Below are 23,641 nucleotides of genomic sequence, written 5' to 3'. Positions count from 1 at the left end.
GTTCATTAATGCTGGAGTGGAGACTTCCTCGAGGCTTCTGCTCACTTTTCGTTTATACCCAGTGACAGCCTCACCAGGTGATGCCCTGGAGTGCGAATCCATAAAAACAATCAGAGACATGGGGCCACCGGGTTCTTTGGCCACCTCAGCCCAGCTGCCTTCCTGTTCTGACCCTGGTTCAGATATCATCCCCGCTGTCTAGGACTCAGTCTTGCTGTCTTTAATTAGCAATGGTTTTGAAGGTTTTGGGTACTTCTAAAAGGTGATACTTCTAAAATTCATTTAAAAAACCAACAGAGGGGCACCTGGGTGGCTCAGTGGTTTAAGCCTCTGCCTTCAGCTTGGGTCATGGTCTCAGGGTCCTGGGATTGAGCCCCGCATCGGGCTCTCTGCTCGGCGGGGAGCCTGCTTCCCCCTCTCTCTCTGCCTGCCTCTCTGCTTACTTGTGACCTCTCTCTCTCTCTGTCAAATAAATAAATAATCTTTTAAAAAAATAAAAAAAAATAAAAAACCAACAGAAAGACGAATACCATATGATCTCACTCATGTGGAATTTAAGAAACAAAACAGATGAACATAGGGAAAGGGAAGGAAAAATAAAATGAGAGGAAACCAGAGAAGGAGACAAATCTGAAGAGATTCTTAACTCTAGGAAACAAACTGAGGGTTACTGGAGGGGTGAGGGGTGGGAGGATGGGATCACTGGGTGGCGGGCATTAAGGAGGGCATGGGATGTAAAGAGCACTGGGTATTATATGCAACTGATGAATCACTAATTCTACCTCTGAAATGAATAATACAGTATATGTTAACTAAATTGAATTTAAATAAAAAAATAAAGAAAAAACCAACAGAGGTGGTATTTTAATTGGAATATATTTAAGCTAGAATTTTATGTATTAAACCAGCTGTTTAGAAATAAAAAAAATTACTTAACCCATGAAGATCAGTGCTCTGCCCCTGCTAATTAATCCATTCATTCATTCCTTTACCTGGCATGCACTGAATGTCTACTCTGTGTCAGGTACTATCCAGTAGAGAAATACTAGAGAAATAGTAAACTGTATCTAAGAGTAGTAAACTATGGTCTGTGTCAATGCGAAACTCCTTTCCATTGAAGGGAACAATCATGCTTCATTGCAAATATGAGAAGTGTTACAAAAGCAAGGAGACCATGATAAGATGGGAACGAGTAGGAAAAGCACCTAACCCAATGTGAATAAGAAATAATGATCAATCCAAGTTTGAACCAAAGGGGTGAGATGCATTATTTGGAACCATAAATTGTATACACTGATTGAATCATGGTATAGAGAATGACTTGTAAGTTAGGAGAAAAACACTAAAGTCAAATTCTGCCACTTCCCTGCTAAGTAATTTTTATCTGGATGTGTTACAATGATTCTATTAAGTTAAAAACAAAAAGAAAACCCTGTTTGGAATGGGAAAAGCTGTATTAGTGTAATGCAATAGTAAATGTAACAAAAATAGTGTTAGAAACTTAGAACCTAGTATGTTGCCAAGAATGGTTGCCAAGAATGGCCCCATAAGACACAGTCACAAAGCATCTTTAGTTTTCTTTTATTACCACTTTATATTTGTATTAATATCTCCTCTGCCCCTGTATAAAAAGCAGAATGACTTTTCTGTAAGCATTAGGTAATGCAAAGTCCAACATTTATTTAATGTAGCAAAACAATCTCAACTCCTGGATGCCCAGCATCATGTAATAAGTGACCCTTTAGTCTGCATTAAAAGGTGAGCCTTTCTAAATGATAGAAATTTCTTTGTTAAATGCACATTCTTGTTGCAACTATGCAAAAATCAGACAAAATTGACTGCAACCAGACTTATTTAGTGATCCGAATGATCTTTTTTTGAGATTCATTTGCTTCAAAAGAAAATTCTACATTGTCTGGTATCTAGAGGACACATTTCCAGATTTGCTCCTGGATCACTGTATAGTTTTAACTAAATTACTTCTCATCACATGGAATCCACTTTTAATCTTTATCATAATGATCCTATATTTGAAAAATGGCTTTATTCTGTAAATATGTGAATCAATAAAGTGAGAGGTTTTTCAAGTCTTATTTGCACTTGAATAGGACATGGGAAACATAGGAAAAAGAGTATCTGTGATATTGATCATGGTTATCAAATGTTATTAAACTAAATTCTAAATGGTAATATGCAACTTATATATAAATGACATTATTTAGAGGAACTTCCTCATTATGATGTAGGAATAAAAAATATATATATATTGGGGAAAAAAGAAAAAGAAAAAAAGGTGAGCCTTCCTCTCTAGTTCTGCTTTCCTAACTAGAGTGGATTTGTGCTTGCTTCGGCAGCACATATACCAACTAGAGTGGATTTACCTTGGCAGCTGAGAAAGGTGGGTGACTCCTGATTTCTCTTTTCTGCTTATCTCTTCCCCTTACCTTCTAGCTATTGTTTCTAACTCCTCCGGGGCTGGGGTGTGGATGAGGTGGGAGGAAACATAAGAGCATCAGAGAAGGTCTGACTTGATGGCATTGTCCTGACTTGGCTTCAGTGACAGTGGGCTTGGTAGAGTGAGTGCTGGCTCTTTGAAGGCATTTTCATGATTTCCTCAGAGATCCCCCTTCCCCTACCCCTACCCATTCCTAAAGACCCCTCCTCTGAAGTCCCTTAATGTGTTTGGATACATCCCTGTTTCCCCGTGTCCATTCACTCCTTCTGTGACTTTAGAAATTCTTCCAGCTCCCCTCTGGTGCCGTGTGTTCACCCTTCCAGGCAATAGCATTTCTTCTAACTTGACATAATTTGGGCAGTTAATACTTACACCGCATTTGCAACGTGTTAAATGTTTTCCCTAGATGGACTCATTTAACCCTCATCATGCCCCTTGTTAGTATGATGATTATCCCTGTTTTACAGTAAAGAACCCAAAAGTTAGAAAACTTAAGGAACTTGCCCAAGCTCTCCCAGCTGGAATGTGGAGGGGCCAGGATGTGAGTTGACAGTCTAGCTCAGCGTCCTTCTTTTAATGGCTGTTGTGTATTTCAACCTGTGCAGGTCTTCTCTGGCTCATCATCCTATATAGGATACAGAGAACATTCTAGGGGTGCAGGCTGATCCCCACACCGGGCACCTCTGCTTTGCCATCACCAGAGCAGCTGGCCAGCCCATCTCTCTCTGGACACCAGCTCACTGGGCAAGACCCACATGTGAAATTCTCCAAGTGGTGCCTTGAGAGTCCTTCTCATTAGGCTTATCTGGGAGCAGGTGCTCCCACCATCATCATTCCTTATCCTCCGAGCAGGAGGACATGGGCTCACAGTGATGCTTGTTTCCCAAGCAATTACCTAAGGACCCTTTCTTCAAAAATCATTTGTCCCTTCATGGTGTTGAGGAGTTTACTAGTTCACTAATTGGTTCTTGACAACTCACTATTCCTAGGATCTACTGGGTGATCCATCTTCAAATTCATTTTGGAGTCTGTGTATGTCACTTTGGGGACTCATCTAAAATTTCCATTTCTCATCCAGTTGCAAAGTTGAATTACAGACTGTCTTGGCGTCTCTGTTTTTGTTTTTGTTTTTTTACCTAGAACATATAATGATAATAAGTCTCCTTATATTATATTGTTATGATATAGATCAACTAAGAAATCTGGAGTTGCTTAGATAAAACAAAACACTCTTTTTTTTTAAGATTTTATTTATTATTTCGACAGACAGAGATCACAAGTAGGCAGAGAGGCAGGCAGAGAGAGAGAGGGGGAAGCAGGCTCCCCGCGGAGCAGAGAGCCCGATGCGGGGCTTGATCCCAGGACCCTAAGATCATGACCTGAGTCGAAGGCAGAGGCTTTAACCCACTGAGCCACCCAGGCGCCCCAAAACAAAATATTCTAAAGGGAATGTGAAACTTATTTGACCAGTTGTAACAGTGACCTGCACCTTTTATTCCTTCTATGAGTTTTCTTGTGTTGTTTTTCCTTCCTGGGATTTTGCTCCCCTGTTCCCCCATGTGTGAATCTAACATGGCCTTTAAAAACTAGTTCAAAAGGCTCTTGCTCCATCAAACTTTCTCCAGCTTTTAACCCCAGCCCTTCACGGAAACTGTTGTGAGGTTTGATTCTGCTTACTTCTGCAAGAGCTGTTTTATCTACCTTTCCTAAGAAAAACAGTAAGAGACTGCTCATCATCATCATTGCACTGTACCTCTCGAAAAACCTGTCCCTTCTTTGAAACATAAGATAGTACCTACATTGGTATGGGTCGATTTTTTTCTGTTGCATGGTTGGAGTTTTTAGAAGCTGGGGTTCCATACTTCCATTTCATTTACTTAAAAAAAAAAAAATCTTTGGGACACCTGGGTGGCTCAGTGGGTTAAGCCTCTGCTTTCGGCTCAGGTCATGATCTCAGGGTCCTAGGATCGAGCCCCGCATTGGGCTCTCTGCTCAGTGGAGAGCCTGCTTCCCCCCCTTCTCTCTGCCTGCCTCTCTGCCTACTTGTGATCTCTTTCTCTGTCAAATAAATAAAATCTCTTTTTTTTTAAATCTTTATTATATGCTACTACATTCCAGTCAATACCATAGGTGTTGGTGATATTACAGGTAACAAAATCAACAAAGTCTTTATTCATTTAACTTAGATTTGCGAGAGCAGATAATAATCAAATATATAACATAAGGTCAGGAGTGATATGTTTAATGGAGAAAAATAAAGCAGAATGAGGGGATAAAACATGAGGTTACAAAGAAGCAGTGTACATTTAAAAATCTGTTACAGACATCTTGGTAGCCATTCCATCGTATTAACCACCATTCATACGAATAAGGAAATCTCTAGGTCATACAATTCATGCTCACTTCTATGTCACCGTGGTCACCTCTCTTTGACCTGACCCCCTGTGCTCTAGGAGCTTAGACTCTAAGTGGTATGGTTTTCAAGGTATAATGAACATGGAAAGATGTAGATGTGTCATTGCTCAGATCACCGTTCAGCAAATACCACTTTCCATCCACCACTGTGAGTGGAATGTGCTTCCCTGTCCCAGTGGTCCTGGGCTTGGCCATCTCACTGACTTGGACCACTGAGATGTTAGCCCGTATGACACAGACAAAAGCTTGAAATGTACTTATACGGTGGAGTTTCCTTCTCACACCTTCTCACATCTCTGCGGGACTATGCCCCAGAGAGCCTGCTGGTCCAAAGACGATGAGAGACCCATAAAGGAGACCTGAAACCAGGCTGCAGCTTGCAGCAAGCCAAGCCCAGTCTGAACAACTTGACCCTGACTTGAGCCACAGACACATGAATGAATACAGTTTTGAATGTGGAAAGAAAAAAAAAAAAAGGTGTTTTTGGAGTGTTTCTTCATGGTAGTAACTAGCTAATACTGGAATCAGGGATTCCATCTCAGCTTGTCCATTCTCGTTCTTCACATTGGCCAACTTTCTTAACTCCAAACACTCAGTTTCTTCATCTGTAAAATGGTAATAAAAACTCCATGGGTGTGTTTTGATGAGGCAATCAGTTGATAGAGGTGAAGCACCTGGTCAGTGCTCAGCAACTTTTTTCTCTCAACATCTGAAAGCATTGCACATGCTTTCTGGTTGCCTCCTAGAAATATCCAAGAAAGCTCAGCTCCTAGACATGGACCCTGGCCAGGTTTTTTGGACTTGCTGATTTCCCCAGTCTTCATTCTTCTCTTTCAATAGCTACTCCAACACATTTTTTTTTTTTTTTGTTTGAGAAATTTCAATAAGCATGTAGCACTGGTTGGATAGCCATGCTGGCATTTGAGTTTCCAGTATGTGTTTATAATTATGCTGCATTATCTTAATTATAATGATGTGAGGAAGGGAGTAGGGGGGAAGGATTGAAAAAGGAAACTGTTCAGAAAAGTGCTCCATGAAAAATAACCCACAGTTAGGGGACGACAAGCCTGTGATTGGGGTTGTAATTGGAAATGGCACTATTAATACAATACTTATTCATTCTATATTATAAAAAAATGGGAGCGCTTTCTGCAATTACCCAGTTCCAAATGAAATTAACATTCTGTGGCATTTCCCATAAATGGTTGGTTTGCACACATCGATGGAGACAATTAGCTTGGAAGTGAATGACGGCTCTGACTGGAGAGAGGGTGAGGTAGGGAAGGTCAGGCCTATCCAGAAGGATGAGGGTGAAGATGGGAAAACAGTGAAAATCAGAGAAGGCCATATACCTGGTACCTGGGAAAAGCAATGAGACTCCAGTGATTGGACTTATAGGTCCAAGCCATGAAAGTCTTCATGATAAGCTCATTGAACAGTTGAGTGCAAATATTTGTATAGCTGAGTTTACCTCAGCTTCAGGTTCAGCTGTCTACAAGCCCTCCCGCTCATTAAACCAGTGCCCCCCTTGGCTATCTGTCTGAACCCTCTAGTCCTCCGGAAATCCCAGAGTCAGGGTCATAGTCTTGACCAACAGTCTCTGCCTTGCTGCCACTTACTCTCTGTGGTTGATGGTAAGATGAAGAAATGTCTTCATGCCATGATTTTATTTTGTCTTTTGCACAATGACTATCTTGATTAGGTTTTGTAGGCAAGTTAGCTACAGTAAAGAAAACATCACTGATGTGTTACCCTTTTGTAACTGAAAAGGGGATCATTCAGGTAACTTTCAGATATACTGATGTATAGTTACCTCTCACATCGTAGTTGGATGCCATTCCCAGGTAGAGGGGGGAGTTCATTCTTGATTTCTCCTTATCCTCTCCACTTTAAGTTCAATCATTCCTGTCTATTCTAATCCATATAGATAGATAGATAGATATATGGATAGATAGATAGATAGATAGAGGGATGGATAGATAGATAGGTTTCAAATATACATCTTGTTTTCTTGGTCCTTTGATATTGCTATAGTCAAGATCTGTATCTTCTTTTGTCTAGACTTACACAGCCTCTTGAATAAATGCATAGTCACTAAAATTGGACCAGGGTTAGTATTTTGACTCAACTAATAATTCGTATTGGGACTCTGAATACGATTTGAATTCCAAGTTTAAATTCTTCTACAAAAAGCAATTTATTGAAGTGCTTACCTCATATGGTTTTTGTGAGTAATAAACTGAAAAATCCAGGTAAAATGCTTAGCACATTTACCGGCACATGCTGAGTGGCTCAATACACTTCAGCTCTTTTTATCATGATTATCATTATCCATTTGTTTCCCTCTTCCAAACTGGCAGTCACATTAATCTTTCTTAAGTACATCTCTGACCGTGCTACACTTCTGATCAGAATCTTCCTATGTATCCATATATCTCATAATGCATATATGTATACTCTTCCCTATTATATAGACCGAAGTTCAAGTGCTTAACTTGGCATTCGAATTTCTCCCTGATGTGTCCACAACCCCGTTCTCACCTAATCTGCAGCATTATCCCTCCAGGAATGCTGAACTCCAGTCATTATAAATGACTTGTCATGAAGATGACTTTGAACTTCTGCATCTTTGTATATGTCACTTTGGAAAACTCTCTCATCCTTGTTTTATACACCATATCCTGCCTCAGAGTGTTGCTTTAGTCCCAGTGCTTTGCAGGTGAATGCTGAAGTCAACCAGACAGGTGGACTTCTCTGGCCACTTGGCTTTGTGGATATGGGAGTTCCATATCTTCCTCTTGTCTTTCTTTTTTCTTTAAAATAGGTGCTTGAGTCATGAGTTAATTGAGATACTCTTTTTTTGTGTTTAGCCCAATTCAGTTCACCTTTAATTTAACTTCATCTTGGTGTAATTCACTGCATCATCAGGCTCTTTTGAGGACTGACTGTGAAATTTCACCTGGATGAATGACTTCCAGCAGATTTCTCACTGACCTGAATCCGTGTGTCTTTTTTTCATCCCAGCCTGTAATTGCTAGAGATTTACATGTCTCCTCTCCATTTTCATCCTCCGCATTCAAATACAGTTGAAGAGTAGATGCTCTGACCATGAAGAGAGGCAGGCAGGAGGTTAATGGGCTTCCTTCTTGTCAATGTCTTCCTTGCTTGGGCATCATTAATTTGCTACAAACAGGTGAAGACTTGCCAATCCGCTGCACGGCTAATGACTTGCTATGGTATCTTAGCTATCTTCTACCTGGAGCCAGACAAAGGGTCAGTTGATTCTGAGCCCAGATGCATGGACAAGAGGGTTCATGCCTATGTATGGGTGTGTTGGAGAGATGAAGACGGAGCTGGAAGGGGGCATCTTCTTGTTCTTGTACCTATGAAAGCAAGGTGAATTTCTTTGAGCGTCCGCTAAGGGACAGACAATTCATATTAAGATTTTTTTCTTCCTCCATAATTACTGAAACAGATTTAGAATAAAAATTAGAAGTTCATGCTTTAAATTTACTGAATACTAGACTTTTAGGGTTATCATGGGTGTAGCCTTTTAGTTCACCGGTTATTAGATATTTGGATCTCTCCTATGTTGTTTTTGGAATGTAGCACTTCTGTCTGATTACTTGCAGTTTCAGAGGACTGGGCACCTCCACCAGCTATTTTTTTTCCATAGTTAGAAAGCTCCTGCCATACAGTGGACTCTTAAGATAATCATTCTTACTATTACACTTGTTATGATACTATGGCTCCTAAGATTATGGATCTTAGAACCAGACATATCTAAATTTGAATCCCAGTCTTCCCAATTACCTTTGGGCAGTGGTTCTCACCAGGGGTGATTTTGCCTCTCCAGGGATATTGGGCATTATCTGGAGACACTTTGGGATGTCACAACATGGGGAAGGGACTAGTAGCATCTAATTGGCAGAGGCCAGGGATGCTTCTGAACATCCCACAACACGTAAGGCAGTCCTCACAACAAGACATCATCCAGTCTCACATGTGAGTAATGTTGAGGTGGAGAAACCTCTCCTTCATCAAGAACCTGAACTGTCTCAGGGTCAGTCTTCCCATCTGTAAGAAGAGATATAAATAGAGTTGGCTTCCCAGCATCTTGAACATTACGTGGAATTCTATCTTGGACATTTTAGCAGGTGCCTGGCCCAGTGTAAGCACTTAGGGAAAATAGCTCTTGTAATTATAACCTATAAAAAGCATGCATCATGTTGCTTGGGACTTAGCTACAGTAATAAGGGGGTAAACATTCATACTAGCAGTACTACTACTACTGCAGCCCTTCAGATAACTGAAGGCAGCTTAATTTTACTCTTTCCTATTATCTTGTTGTTCCTCATGATACCATTCCAAGCCTTCATATCAAACCAGCTTTTCATACCTAGCCTGGTCTGTTTTGCTACTTGTATTTTTCACGTGACATTCAGATCTCAACACAGTCCCCTAGGCATGGTCTGAGCAATGCACAGTGGAGCTGTCGCCCTTGCGTCCTCAGACTTTATGTTTCTATTCATGTTGCTTTCTTAGTGGTTGCCTTACCGTTAACTTGCACTGCGATCTCTGATGCCCAAATTGCTGAATGGAAATGACACAAGGAAGGAGAGGAAGGAAGAACTCCTGGCTGAACGTGTGTTTATAAAATGTACAATTTGGGGGGCATCTGGGTGGCTCAGTGTGTTAAGCATCTGCCTTTGGCTCACGTCACGATCCCAGGATCCTGGGATCGAGCCACGCGTCAGGCTCCCTGCTAAGCAGGGAACCTGCTTCTCCCTCTCCCACTCTCCCTGCTTGTGTGTGCTCTCTCTCTGTCAAATAAATAAATCTTTTAAAAATTTTTGGGGCGCCTGGGTGGCTCAGTGGGTTAAGCCGCTGCCTTCGGCTCAGGTCGTGATCTCGGGGTCCTGGGATTGAGTCCCGCATCGGGCTCTCTGCTCAGCAGGGAGCCTGCTTCCCTCTCTCTCTCTGCCTGCCTCTCTGTCTACTTGTGATCTCTCTCTGTCAAATAAATAAATAAAAAAAATCTTTAAAAAAAAAAAGTAAAAATTTTTAAAAAATTAAAATGTACATTTTTGATGGGGACTCCAAAAAAAAACCCTGCCTGGACGCTTCTGTCTAACCCAGGCTTTTGGGTCCAGCTTCTGGAGGTTGAAATCAGGAGGTGACTGATAGGAGCTAAAAGGTGAGGAAGAAGAGGCCGACACTTGAAAGGAGACAGGTGGCACTTGTGGTTTATAATCCCCGGATTCTTCTCATCAGAGCAATGACAGGAGCATGGGACTCCTCCCAGGGCTCTCAGTACCCTCAGGCTTGCGACTACATGAGCTTGGTTTGAGGTTTGATCTCAACCTCACCGTCTCTCTCTCTTTCTTTTATCACATTTCTCTACCTCATTGTGCACATAGAGCAAAATGAGAGCATTCCTCAAGACCCATCCGCCCGTGCACGCAGACTTCCTGTGCAAATGGCTCCCTAGGATGGATCTCTATTATTTCACCAAAAAACATCAGAGGAGGAATTTGTTCTGCTCTGCTAAAGACATGATTTCCAGTTCTTTCTACTGTCTTAGCTTAGTTTTTTGACTGCTCCCTGGGAAAAGGATGGAGAGAAAAGAGGGAGGTATCCATAATCCTTAGCTGAGCTAGTTTAACTGGGACTGAATAAGGGAAGATGGAGATAATTCAGGATTATCTAGCCATGGAACAAAACAAACTCCTCAGATATATGTGTGACCCCCATATCCACACATTAGCCCCCCATAGGTGCGTGGGACAGCCCCAGCATACCATAGTTTGGTCCCTTTTCTGCTCCCTCCATATCCTTCTTTCGTTCCTCCTACTATCTGCATCATTTCAACAGTGGTTAAAACTACAGGCCTCAGACCAGCCTGGGCTCCAGGTCAAGCTGTGTCCCCATAGGATGATACTAATGTCACCTGTTCTCCAAGCTTGTGGGGAGTAGGATATGAGGTCATGGTGTCCAGCATAGAGTAAACACTCAGGAAGTCAGCCCATATGAAGTGGTGGTGTCACTAGTGTGCCTATGTAAACCTGTCCTATAGGTCGCCTCCTCTCCATTTAGTAAATGAAGAACATCAGAAGACCCGAGAGGCAGGGTCCGCTGTGTTCCGTGGTGAGCGTGTACGAATTGGCAGACCCAGGATTTGAACCCCAGGGTAATAAGATAATTTTGTACAGTGTTTCTAGCATGTTTTTTTTTTAAGATTATTTTTATTTATTTATTTGACAGAGATCACAAGTAGACAGAGAGGCAGGCAGAGAGAGAGGTGGGGGGGAAGCAGGCTCCTTGTTGAGCAGAGAGCCCGATGCGGGGCTCAATCCCAGGACCCTTGGATCATGACCTGAGCCGAAGGCAGAGGCTTAACCCACTGAGCCAGCCAGGCGCCCCTCTAGCATGTTGTTATGTCTCACTTCTTTGCATGGACACTGGCACTATGATTAAGGATGTGAAAAACAGGACTTAGAAGCCCAGTCTTTACTAAGCTCTAGCGAAGTGTCAATTGCAAAGTTCATGGTGGCCCAGTTTATCCAAAATGCTTTAACGTGCATCTCACAGAAACTTGAATTTCCTGAGGCTCAGAGAGGCTTGGTGTGTGTCCAAAGTCACACAGCAGCTGAGCTGGAACTCATGGGTGGGTCTTCTTCTCCCAGATCTGCTGAGTTTTCAATCCGGGAGTCTCTGTTCTCCCCTCCCACCGATGTTGCTCTCAACGGTCTCTCCACCCGTTTTAGTGTGGTGGTGGCATGTAATCATGAATAATAAAGCAAGCCTACTCTCACTGTCATGCAGGAATGGGAAATTGAAATTATAAGTCATTAAATGGAAAATCCCCAGCCTTACAGTAACGCCAACTCAGCCTCAATCCATTACTGCCTATATATTTAGCTAGTCTATTTTTAAGAGTTTAATATTGAGAAATAGGACATATTTATAATGCAGCTGCATTAATTTCACTGCAAAACCCCTGCCATTTGCTATAGTTGACTTACATGTGTTTAAATTTATAACCACCCTTTCGCACTGGGGAGATAGGCCCTTAGTTTAAAGGAGGACGAGTGGAAAATCTGCCAGTTGAAGTAGTAAGATTTTACAAATCCCATAGTCTGCGTTCTGGTGAACCCCTCCCCCCACCATTGCATGGCTTCGTAATGGACTTAAGTCGCGGTGTGTATTCTCACACCCCTCATTCAGTGGCCAGTCATCCACCCCTCAAAACCTTTGTCCACTCATTCACCAACCACAGCCCAATGCTGCAAGCTCTGAATGGATGTGCTAATAGTCTTTATGCCCCTGAAGAGGACACCTCAGTTTCAGGTCATTGTTATTTCTGGGATAGTCTTCATAATTGTCATTAGTGTTATCAAAGGGAAGCTGGCTAAGAGGGGTTACTTTAATCTATTCCAATATGCAAGTCAGTTCATTAAATCACGTTTATTGGTCGCACTCCAAAACAGTCCTTGGGGTAGTTTGGGAGATACTTGGCCAACTCCGCTCTTCATAGGTTAGATGACGCTTGAAAAGTAATTAATCTTGCTGGGCCTCACTTACCCATTTGTAAGATGGAAATAATAATATGCATCTTGACAGGTTGCATACCAGTCAATCATTGCTACAATAGTGCTACATAATAAACAGCTGCAAAATCTCAGTGGCATCCAACAAGAAACCTCAATTCGTCATGTGTGTGGGGATTAGATGGAGTGCTGTGCTCATCTTAGATGGGTGTGCTCATAACCGTCAGAGAGGTGGGGGTCAGTGCGCCAGGTGATAGGAGCAGGGTGACGGCTCCGTGCTGCAGAGCTGTGAATCCCCCACGTGCCATTCATCCTCCCTGCCCGTACCAATGGGCTAGCTGAGACAGGTCCTCTTCGTGGTGGTGGCAGGTGTAAATGTGTGAGCAGAAGAATGTGGTACCTCTTGAAGCCTGTGCTTGGAACTGACATATGCTGACTTTCACCCACATACCGTTGGCCATAACAAGTCACACAGCCAGGAGAAAATCAAGGTACAGTGAAGTACCTTCCATCTACCAAGAGGGTATAGCAAGGGTGTAGGTGGAGGGGGTGGGACAACAAAATGAGGCTAATTATTTCATGCACGACAGTCATTATGAGAATCATATTCAATCATAACTGTTTACCTTAATATCTATCACATTATAAACACTCCATAAATGCTAAGTGTTATTATTACTGCTGTTATGATTATATGACTAAGGAGACGTCCTTGACAAATTGGAATGGAAATTTAAGTGAACCTTGGTCACAGAACAACCAGAGAAGTCCAAGCTAACTCTCTGGGGGGAAAAAGTGAAAACATGAAAAGGTTAAATTTCTGGGGAGGAAGGGGGTAGGGGTAAGAAGGTGGGCATCTCCCCTCCTGCTGCTAGAAAACAGCTGCCTCCGCTCATGATGATGGAGTTAAATCTTCCCTGGCAACACACACACACACACACACACACACACACACACACACACTTTTTTATTTTTATTTATTTTTTTTTTTTGAGACCTAGGAATCCCTTGGAGGTCAGAGCATAAACTTGACGAGTCTGACAGAGTGAGGCGTGAGGGTAGACGGAGGTCCACGAGCAGAAGTTTGGGATCCAGGATTAATGTTGTAGTGGTATCCAAGTTCCAGGTTTTGGCTACAGGCATGGGGTAATCATGGACATGGGCTGAAGTAGAGTGAAGATACAAGGCCCCGAGCCAGGCATGACAGTAAAGTTTATCCATGAGAGGACAACAGGGAGTTCGAGGCCACGGTCTTTAGTCAAAGCTATGAGTTAGCCAAAAGGGAAGGGAAGAAAGCAGCTGGCATTAAGCTTTGACTGAGGGCAAGGCCCTCTGCAAGCTTATCTCACTTAAGCCCAGGAACAATAATGATAATAAAGGCTGTACTTGGTTGAGTGCTTAATCCGTTTTGGGTACTGAGCTAAGCACTTTGCATATATTATGGCATTGAATTTCAACTAGAAAAAACCCACAAAACCCCACACTTCTTGAGGGAGATTTATGCTCAGGGTTTTACAGGTGAAGAACTGGGGCTTAGGGCCATGAAGAAACACACCTAAAGCCACAGAGTGCATCAGTGAGAAGAGGGAGGTGAAAGCCAGGTCTCTGGGATTCCTACTCTGCAGACTCATCCTGAGCTGGCAGGGCTATGCACTGGAAAGGGTCATGGGGCTAGAGGGCAAGGCTCTCAAGTAGGGGGGCATTTCGAATGAGGGTTAGGAAAAGAGGTAGAAGTGTATAGCAAGAGCCATCATTCTTCCTAGCTGAAGATGGATTCTTTCGGTAATGAAATCATCTCCCACTGGAATCTCCAAAAGAACCAAACTGTGTGGGGTTTTCTCTACAGTCCTTGTCCCTGTCACCTGCGGATGACTCTCTTTTTACAGTCTCCTTTACCTAGTTCTGCATTCTTTAAGGTTCGAGACTAACTGGCATCTCCAGGAATTTTCAAGAGCCTTTCCATTCGCAAAAGGAATTGGAGGTCACGTTCTCAGTGTTCTTGTCACACTTCTCTGGGCGTTTTGCACACGCTCTTCTCCTTATGTTTACTTGTCTCTTGCACTAAAGAGCTTTGCAGCTGAAAGAAGGGACAATGTACATTTCATCCCTGTCTGCCCAGCGCCCACATCTGGATACAGCACCCAGGACTACTGTTGGCTGCAGAATCCCAGTTGTAGAACACGGGTTACCCCGCAGCCCCAGGCAGTGCAGAGCCACACACTTGGCCTTCCTATGCAGTTACAGAAAAGAGGACTCTGGGAGAGGAATCTGGCTGGTGTCTGTGAGTCCTGACAGATTCTGGACTTCTCTATACCCTGCAGGTTTGGGCAGAGGATCGGGATTTGCCATGACTGATGGTTTAAGATCTTTTTGGCCATGAAAATAACAGTATTAACTCTCATTTCTTAAATGCTTACTCTGCATCAGGCACCGGGGTAAGCATTTTAGCATCATTTAACCCCAAAACAGCTTTATGAATTTGGAATTGCAAACCTCAGCTTAACACTTGCGAAGGCTGAGACTTTGAGTGGTTAAGGGGTTTGCCCACATCTCGCAGCTGGTAAGGAATAGAGCTTAATATTCCAAACTGCAGTTGATTCCAAAGCTTTCCCGTAGCCATGCCTTGCTATCTCTTGCATAGGACTTGTTGGCCTGCTGTTTCGACTTCAGCCCAAACTCTGGAAGTCTCCTGTGCCTTTCTGGGCTCTATAAAAACAGGAGATTGTAAGGAGAGCATTCTCGGGAGATAAGAAGGCCCCGCAAAGTCGTGACTGCAGTCCTTGTAGTTACTGCATTCATCTTACTGAAAGCACAGTTTCATTTACATTTAGAACTACAGGGCCATGGAGTGGGAAAGAATCTTTGAGACCATCTGTGTCCTGGCTAGGGACTGTGGAACCAGCTGCAGAGAAACTGGAAGGTATTGTGTTTTGAAGAGAGCTGAGGCAAATATCACTAATTTTTTTACTCCATCATTCCAGCTTGATGTAGTTCTCCAGCAGAAATTATGACCACCCTCCAAGTCTGCAGTGTTAGCTGATGGGCCCAAGATCGTGTTTGTAAGAAAAGGCTGTTCCCAAGTTTTCCAATTTATATTTGCTGCTGTTTGTTCATTTGTCTTGCCTGTAGGCGCTTGCTTGAAGATAAGCCATAGCAGGCATCAAAGGTTTAAGAAAATGTATAGGAGGGAGAAAAAAAAAACAACTAAAAGTGAGAAAATTCTATCCATCAACTTTTTAACCCTGAGAATGGGGAAGAGGTGGCCATTTTTAAAAAATTTGTATATGGATTTTGTTTTGAATTCGTTCTACTTGTGGAATACTGTCATCTGGCTAAGGAATATGGACTATTTTCTTTTCTTTCTTTTTTTTTTTTTTTCTTTTCATGAAGAGGTGGCTGCTATAGAAGATGCAATGTTAGATTCAGTGACTCAATTCTCACAACTTTCAACTGTGATGGTTCTTTGCTTTTGTACCAGGTCTTCCCAGCTGGTATGTGCTTTGGAGCAGGAATGTCTTAATACTGTCCCCTACAATCCTGGCATCTAAGTATGCACAGTCCAAAGCCTCGGGACACAGAGTAAGGTCTGTATTAGTCAGGGTTGTCCAGAGAAACAGAACCAATAGGAGGTACTTATATCTCTATCACCTATTGATTATATATATATATTTTTTTTTCCTATCTCTGCATCTCTCTACTGCTTTCTATCTCTATCAGCATCTCTCTAGAGATTTGTTTGTTTCTCTATTAATTTGTTTTAAGGAAATGACGCCTATGATTTTGGAAGCTGACAAATCCCAAATCTTCAGGGTCAACCTTTAGGCTAGAGATGTGGGGAACGTTTAAATGTTGTAGCTCACTCAAGTCTGAAGATGATTTGCAGGCGGAGTTCTTCATCCCTTGGGGGAGGTCAGTCTTTGTTCTGTGAAGGCCTTCAGCAAGTTGGATGAAGCCGACACTCATGACAGAGGGTTATCTGCCTTATTTAAGGTCTACTGAGTTAAATGTCAATCTTATTAAAAAAAAAAAACACAAACAAACAAAAAAAACAAAACCAAGGCAACAACAACAAAACAAACCGTCACAGAACCAACTCTCTCTGTTCCATGGCCTAGACAAGTTGATATATAAAATTAAACACCACTAGATCTGAGGTTGAAATGGTCTTAGAATTTGGGGAATTAGAGAAGAGTGGTGGAAACAGGAGACTTGAGGGCTGCACCTTGGTCTTCTGCAGACTTTTGTCATGACTTTATCTCTCGGTGCCTTTGTTTTCACGTGTGAATAAAAGAGGAATTCTATATTCTCTGAAAGAATTTTCCAAAGTGGATATTTTATAATGCAGGTGACTTTCAAAATGAATGAGTGAACGCATGCATGGATGGATGGATCGATGAAATGATTGACCGATCATGAAGCCAAAGGGTAAGGGAGAGGAAGTTTGGTAATGAGTGCTCTTTCTTGAGCACCTACTATGTTCCAGGAGCTCTGTTAGACAATTTATATACATAGTTACATTGAGTCCTCCCACTGCACTGCAGATATTTACAAAGGAAGAAACTGAGCTTTGTGAAAGAGAAGGGAGTGACTCAAGGTCACACAGTGGCAGAGTGGACATTAGAAGCGGACACTGGAACCTGAGTTGGGTTTTGTCACTTGCACTAGTCAGTATGGCTAATTAATACCCACCTGCGGCATGGCTCTCTGAACATAGTTCTTAGTGAGATGAAGCTGACAAATGGGGCATGAGTTGAGCCCAAGACCTCTAGGCTGTACAGTCTTGACCATCAACACTGAGCAAGATTCCTCTGGCATAGCTGGCCAGTCTCCAGTCAAGGTGAGCCCCTAGCTCGAGCCAGGGTCAGGTTGCCTGGGACTCCTTGCCTGGATGACTTAAGAGGGGCTGGGCTGTCAGAGTCACTTTTCCAGGCCCTGAGAACTAACCTCCAAACCCCAAGACTGGACTATCCATTTTCCTCCACCAACAAATCAGAAAGAAGACACGTAGCGTGGTGCAGAGGACGGAACCAGGATCGTCAGTGTCACTGTATCCTGGGTCCCCCATCCAGCTCTGGCATTCCTAAGCTGTGTGACCCTAGAAGATGATTTACCTTCTCTGAGCCTCAGTTTCCTCATTTCTAAACGCCAGCTATTGGTGCTTTCCCTTCAAGCCTGTTAGGAAGAATAAATGAGAAACCGTAAGGAGATGCCTGGCTCCTTGTCTAGCAAAGAGTTGGTATTCAAGAATGGTGAATTTTCTTCTTACAGAGGCTAGAGGAGTCTAGAAAAAGTAAAGAGAGTAATGAAGGTGGTTCAGGAACTTGAACCTGAACTTATTCAAGTGTCAGTGGTAGGACGTCGCAGGCTGTGTGTGGGGGGAGTTTGAATGCAGAACTGTTGGTTTCTAGGGTAGACACAGCGTGCAGGGCGGAGGACCATGCTGGAGCTTGCCTGGTATCTGGGAGCCATATGCCTTTGCAAAGACCCTCAAGGTCTGCCCTCTCTTCTGCCTCTCTTTTCCCTTCTCCTGCCTTCTCTGTCTCCTCTCCTGTCCTTGTCACTCCCCCTTCCATTCCCTCTGCATTATTTTCTTGCTCTCTCCTCCCTTCCGCTCTTCTCTGCCTCCCCCTTTCATGGCCCCTGCTGTTATGACTGACCATGCTTTTCCTTTCCATTCTTGTTTCTCTCTTCCTCCCTCCTTCCCTCTCTCTGTCTTGGGGGCTGGGGCTCCTCTGCTCAGGTCCCAGTGGTTCATACCCATTAAACTTGACAGTCTCTCATATGGTGGAAAGAGGCAGCTTCCCCCTCATCCCCCTCCCTTCCAGGGTCTGCCGCGATGCTCAGATCAGGCACCATCTGTTGCATTCATCCAGGCGACGGGTGAGCATTTTGCTGCTCTGGGGAGGCAGAGCTCAGTGGGTACCAGGAGGGAGTGTGGCTTGTTTGGACAACTTGATATATTGATATTGATAGAGCTACCGAAAGGGATCAGAGGCATGGGGGTGGGGGAGAGCGGGAGGGAGAACGAGGTGGGCCATGGAGCTGCTCACGCAGGCACCTGCCTTGTAAGTCTGGGCTCTTGGCGCTGCTGCTGTGACGAGAGCCGCCAAACAGATGGATGGGATTTGCTGCTGCGGGGATCAGAAACCCTTGCAGCTCAGAGGAGCAAACCTTCCCTCTCTGCATCTTCCTCTACTTCCAGCCAGTTCTGTCCGCATAGGTTTAGGAGAAAGTGAAGCAGAAATAGCAGGATGGGGAGAGGCTGGTCTTTAGAATCGGTGAATGTTAGAGGCAACAAAAAGGAATGGTGTATCTGTCGAGGTCTCAGCTGGACAAAGAAGGCACTTTCAGATGGGCCTTTTAGGAGAAATTCAAGGAAGCGATTACTTATAGGGACTTAGGCAGAGTGCAGAGAATCCCCAAGGGGGTATTGAAGAACCTGGGACAAAGAATAACAGGAAACCACTACTAACTCTTATAACTGAGGAGGAAGGGACAGAACATGTTTTTCCTGGAGGCACTGAGGACTGGATCTGTGAACAGGGACCCCTGGTAGAAGCTGTGATTGTCAAGACTGCCAGATTCTGAGGACAAGGGTACGGAGACAGCAAAGGAGCAAGGGATGACCTGTGTCCAAATCCTCTCCTCCTGGATCCGGCCAGAGCACCCCAATGGGCAAAGCCAACTGGTAGGCAAGGAACAAGGAGCAAGAGAACTAGTCCGTAGAAGGTCTGCCTCCAGAACCTGGAATGGGGCCCAGTGAACCTGGGGCGGGGCTGGATCACGGGGAGCAAATGAAGAACAGCCGGTACAGATCAGGAATGAACATGGGTTCCGTGGTCTGCACTGTGCCAGAAGCTCGTGTTCTGAACCACCACACACACGGCTTCTGTACCTCTTCCAAGGAGGGCATGAGCAGAGTCTCCACGAGTCCCGCTCTCTCCTGTGAGCATGAGACCCACATAACCTGCTGTCTCCTCGGGCACCTCTCCTTAGATGTCTGCAAGATACCGTGCATTCATATCTCAGACCCGACTCGTGTTTTCGGTCTTCTGGAATGTCTTCTCTTCCAGAGCTCCCCTTCTCCTTGAGAGGTGCCTTCTGGACGTCTCTGTGGAAGCCAGGCCAGGAGCCATCTTCCACACCTGCCCCTCCCTCACCCACATTTTCCAGTCAGCCACCGCCTCCTGAGGGAGTCGTGCCTGTAAGATAGCGCTCAGACGTGCCCACTTCTCAGTCTGCACTATTTCCCTCTGCTCTTTCTGCTCTGCTGTCTACTTCTCTATCTCTACCCTGCTGCCCTCTCCCAGGGATCATCCTCTCAGATGTGGACTTCTGCACAAATGTCCCATCCTCCTGTTTGGTCTTCTTCCTTCTATTTCTGTCCATCTTCAGTGAATTCTGCTGTCTGCTGCTGAACCGATCTTCCCTACACAAAAATCATATTAAGCCACTCTTCTGTCTAAAACCATCAGCGTGTACTTTCCTTAATAAGGCCCAGAAGGATCGGGGTTGGGGTTGGGGTTAGGACTTCTTACCTCTCCAGCATGATCTCACGCCACTTGCTTTCAGTGTTTCGGGCCCCATGAGTGGTGGTGCTGCCCCATCCTGACTCCCGTCTCCTCAAAGGGTTCTTTGTTTGAATTCTTCCCCTCCTCCTGTGTTCTCCGCGCCTCCTTCCTCCCCTACCACTTCCCCATCACCTGGTTAACTCCTACTCTTTTCAGCCTTTAGTCCCACTACACACTCCTTGAAGCAAGTTTTCATGATTTTCCTAAACTAGGTCATATTCTGCTAAGAGAGTCTCTTTTCACCTTTCCTTTGTGCTATATGTCACTTAAGACTTTTTACATGTATCTGTCAACCATTTCATTCATCTTGGTCCATCCCATCTATATGGTGAGCATTAGGGAGGGGAGAGGTGTTTGTCTTTTCACCATCATACCTTGTCATGGACTGTATGTTTGTGTCCCCCACAGAATCCTATGTTGAAATCTTAACCTCAGACAAACTATGTTTGTCTACTTGGACTAACATAACAAGAGACCATAGATAGGGTGACTTAAACAACAGGCATTTATTTTCTCATAGTTCTGCAGGCTAGAAGGCCAAGATCAGGACGCCAGCACGGTGGGGGTCTGGCTTACAGATGGCTGTTTTCTCACCGTGTGATCACGTGACCTTTCCTTAGTGTATACATGTACATGGGGAAAGCAAGGGGAGGGAGAGAGTGATTTCTTCCTCTTCTTATAAAGACACTGATCCTATTGGATTAGGACCTCACCTTTATGATCTCATTTAACTTTAATTAGCTACTAAAATTCCTTTCTCCAAATACAGTCACACTGGGGGTTAGGGCTTCGACATAAGAAATCGGAGGGACACAGTTCAATCTACAGCAGACTGTATTTGGAGATAAGATCTTTAAGAGGTAATTAAAATTAAATAAGATAATTGAGGTGGGACCCTAATAAGATAGGACTGGGTGTCAGAAAAAAAGGAAGATCTCCCTCTTTCCCTCTCTCTTTCTCTCTCTCTCTGTCTCCCTACCTTGGGTTCTCTCTCCCCACTGTGTGAGCACACAGTAAGAAGATGACTGCCTGTAAGCCAAGGAGAGAGACCTCACTAGAACCCAACCATCCTGGCACCCTGATCTCAGACATCCCTCCACCTCCAGAGCTGTGAGAACATAAATAAATTGTTAAGCCACCCAATCTATGATTTTTGTTTTGGCGCCTGAGCTAAGACAATACCTCCTGTACTTGTCACAGACACATTACTGTTTTTTCTGAAAACATTGTCGAATGGATGCATGAATGGATAAGAAGATGAATGAAGGCATGAATGTGGGCAGACCCGTGTGCACCCCTCCCTTGGAGGATTCCAGATTATGGTTTGCTCTAAACGTTTAACTATAATTAATCTAATTCTTAAAATTTGGGGCCAATCATACTCATATCTGGGTTTAAACCATCAGGGTTGGGCGTAGAAGTGCTTCTCAGAATTGGAGGGCAGCCTCTTGCTGGAGAGCTGTGCATGGTAGGCTTGGGGATAGGTGTCCCATGTCTGGGTGGTTCTTCTCAGTTTACCTTTAGGTAGACCTAACGGAGATATCTAGGAAGATAGCAAGACAGGCAGGTGAGGAAGTTATAAATCCACTGGAAGGCCCATTTGTATTGTCAATTGTCTTTTCCTTAGGTAAACATAGATTCCCCCTCTGTCCTCAAAGACAGAGCTTTACACAGAGCCCTGTGCCCAAACCAGCTGCCTGGATATGAGCTATGCCCCAAATGCATCTGTCTAAACCAAAAACCTTACCTGGGAAAGCGGGAGCTCCATAGAGATTGGGTGGGGATGTTCAGAAGCCTTCTTTGTCCAGTCTGGTGAAATCCTTTCAAAGGAACAGGAATCTTTTGCACATACCATCTCCTGGCCTCAGACAGTGGGTAGCTCAAACTGAAGAAGCGTCCTTGCCTCTAGAGACATAGATGGAGGGAGGGCTGAGCTTGAAGATTTCAAAGTTGGGACTCTCTTTGGGAATTTCTCAGAACAAAGGCAGCGAGGCCATGTAGACAGTTTCCTTTGCTTCTTTCCCGTTTCCTCTCCTTGCCTTTTATGTTGCCCCTCTCCTTCCTTCTTGAGCTTTTCTGCCTTTTTTTTTTTTTCCTTTTATCTCCACCTTTTTCTCCCTGCCCTTCTGACCTCACTGTTACCATTCTCTGGAACTTTCTACCAGTCTCGATTTTGAAACTTTATAGGAATGAGGCTACTAACAAATCCACCAAGGGTATTGATAAAAATGGAGCATTGGACTGGGAGTTAGAAGGCTTGACTTTGCCAATTGCTTGCTTGGAGTGAGTCGTACATCTTGTTTTGGGGGGGTGGGGCTTGGTTTCCCTATAGTGAAGTTGGTCTGTTGTACCCAGTGATCTCCATGTCACAGTACTCTAGTTTTATCTCCTCAAATGTTATTTGATCAATGGGCTGCCCTCTTTCTTCACTGCCACTGCTCTGGTTCAGGCTGTCATGGCCTTTGGCTGGCTACCACAGGAGCAAGGAGAAGGCCTCTGCGTGCATTCTCCACACTCTCATTAGGAATTATTATCAAAAGGACTTACATTGAACATGCCTGTTTTCTGTGAATTTTCAGTGAACAGAATTCGCCATTAAGATGTGTTCCAAACTCCTCTGTGACTGATAGTGATCTACCTCTCTGGCCTCGTCCCGTCTTTGCCTGCTCCCTTTGGGAGCCACACTGAACTCCTGTCACTTGCTTAAGCACTATGCTCTTTGTGGCTTCCAATCTTTGCTCATGCGTCTCCTCCTACCCAGACAATCTTTCTTATCAAATCTCTTTAGTAACCCTACCCTGATTCTATGCTCTTTGCTAATTCCTATTCACCCTTAAGATGTCTGTATAAATAGTGCCTCCTCCAGGAAGCCTGCCTTGACTCCCCCGATGGGTGAAAGGACTCTTCTTGGTGCCACTCGGATACTCTGTACTCTCCTATCCCAAAAGTATTGCGATGTTGGGAATGCCTCGATATGTGTCCTTCCAAGCTATGAATCCCTTGAATCATGGATTGTGTCTGACTTTTCACCACCCCATCTCAAGGGCTTGGGCGCTGCCTGGAAAACAGTGTGTGTTGAACGCATAAGTGAGGGAGCCAACAGCTTCTGGCATCTGTGGGCTTCCATATCATCATGGGTCAGGGAGGGGAGCTCCAGGGACTCAGGGTGGCCAGGCCCAGTCCTCCATGGGCTGGGGGTGGGCCAAGCCCTAACCTCAGCCCCATTGCCCACCCTGTAGCAGCAGCTGAGGCGACGCAGGAGACAGTGGAGTCCCTGATGCAGAAGTTCAAGGAGAGTTTCCGCGCTAACACGCCCATCGAGATCGGTCAGCTGCAGCCAGCCCCGCGCAGGGCCTCGGCAGGGAAGCGGAAGCGGAGGAGCAAGTCTCGAGGTAGGCCCTCCCAGCACCGCTTGGCACGGTGTCAGCGGGCTGTCCCCAGGTTCTGAAGGCACCAGGCAGAGCTGCGCCCCCTTCCCTTGCTGCCCTGGACTCCCAGAGTCGTGCCGTGATGTCCCCGATCAGTCATCTCAGCTGAGGCTTGCAGACAGCAGACCTGTGCCCCTGGGTGGGGAGCCAGTGTCTCTGCGCCCCTGCTGCCTCATCTGAGATGGGAATGGACTGTCACGTCACCGTGGGCAGGTCACTGTA

At 44.5% G+C, this 23,641-nt stretch overlaps 1 protein-coding gene across 3 annotated transcripts in view; it reads left to right on the top strand.

Moving 5' to 3' along the window:
• ASTN2 (astrotactin 2) overlaps positions 1–23,641 on the top strand; it is an 851,408-nt gene that overhangs the window by 230,726 nt on the left and 597,041 nt on the right. For 2 of the 3 annotated variants that reach the window (XM_032865713.1, XM_032865712.1), the window contains exon 4: positions 23,231–23,383. The exons of the other annotated variant lie outside the window; for it this stretch is intronic. In XM_032865713.1, the coding sequence (XP_032721604.1) occupies positions 23,231–23,383 (153 nt within the window). The remainder of the gene's footprint in view (positions 1–23,230; positions 23,384–23,641) is intronic. 3 annotated transcript variants of the gene reach the window in all.

Source organism: Lontra canadensis, unplaced genomic scaffold (genome assembly GCF_010015895.1).
Source record: "Lontra canadensis isolate GAN:19392208 unplaced genomic scaffold, GSC_riverotter_1.0 scaffold30, whole genome shotgun sequence".
NCBI lineage: Eukaryota > Metazoa > Chordata > Mammalia > Carnivora > Mustelidae > Lontra > Lontra canadensis.
This window is presented reverse-complemented; position numbering and strand designations above follow the sequence as displayed.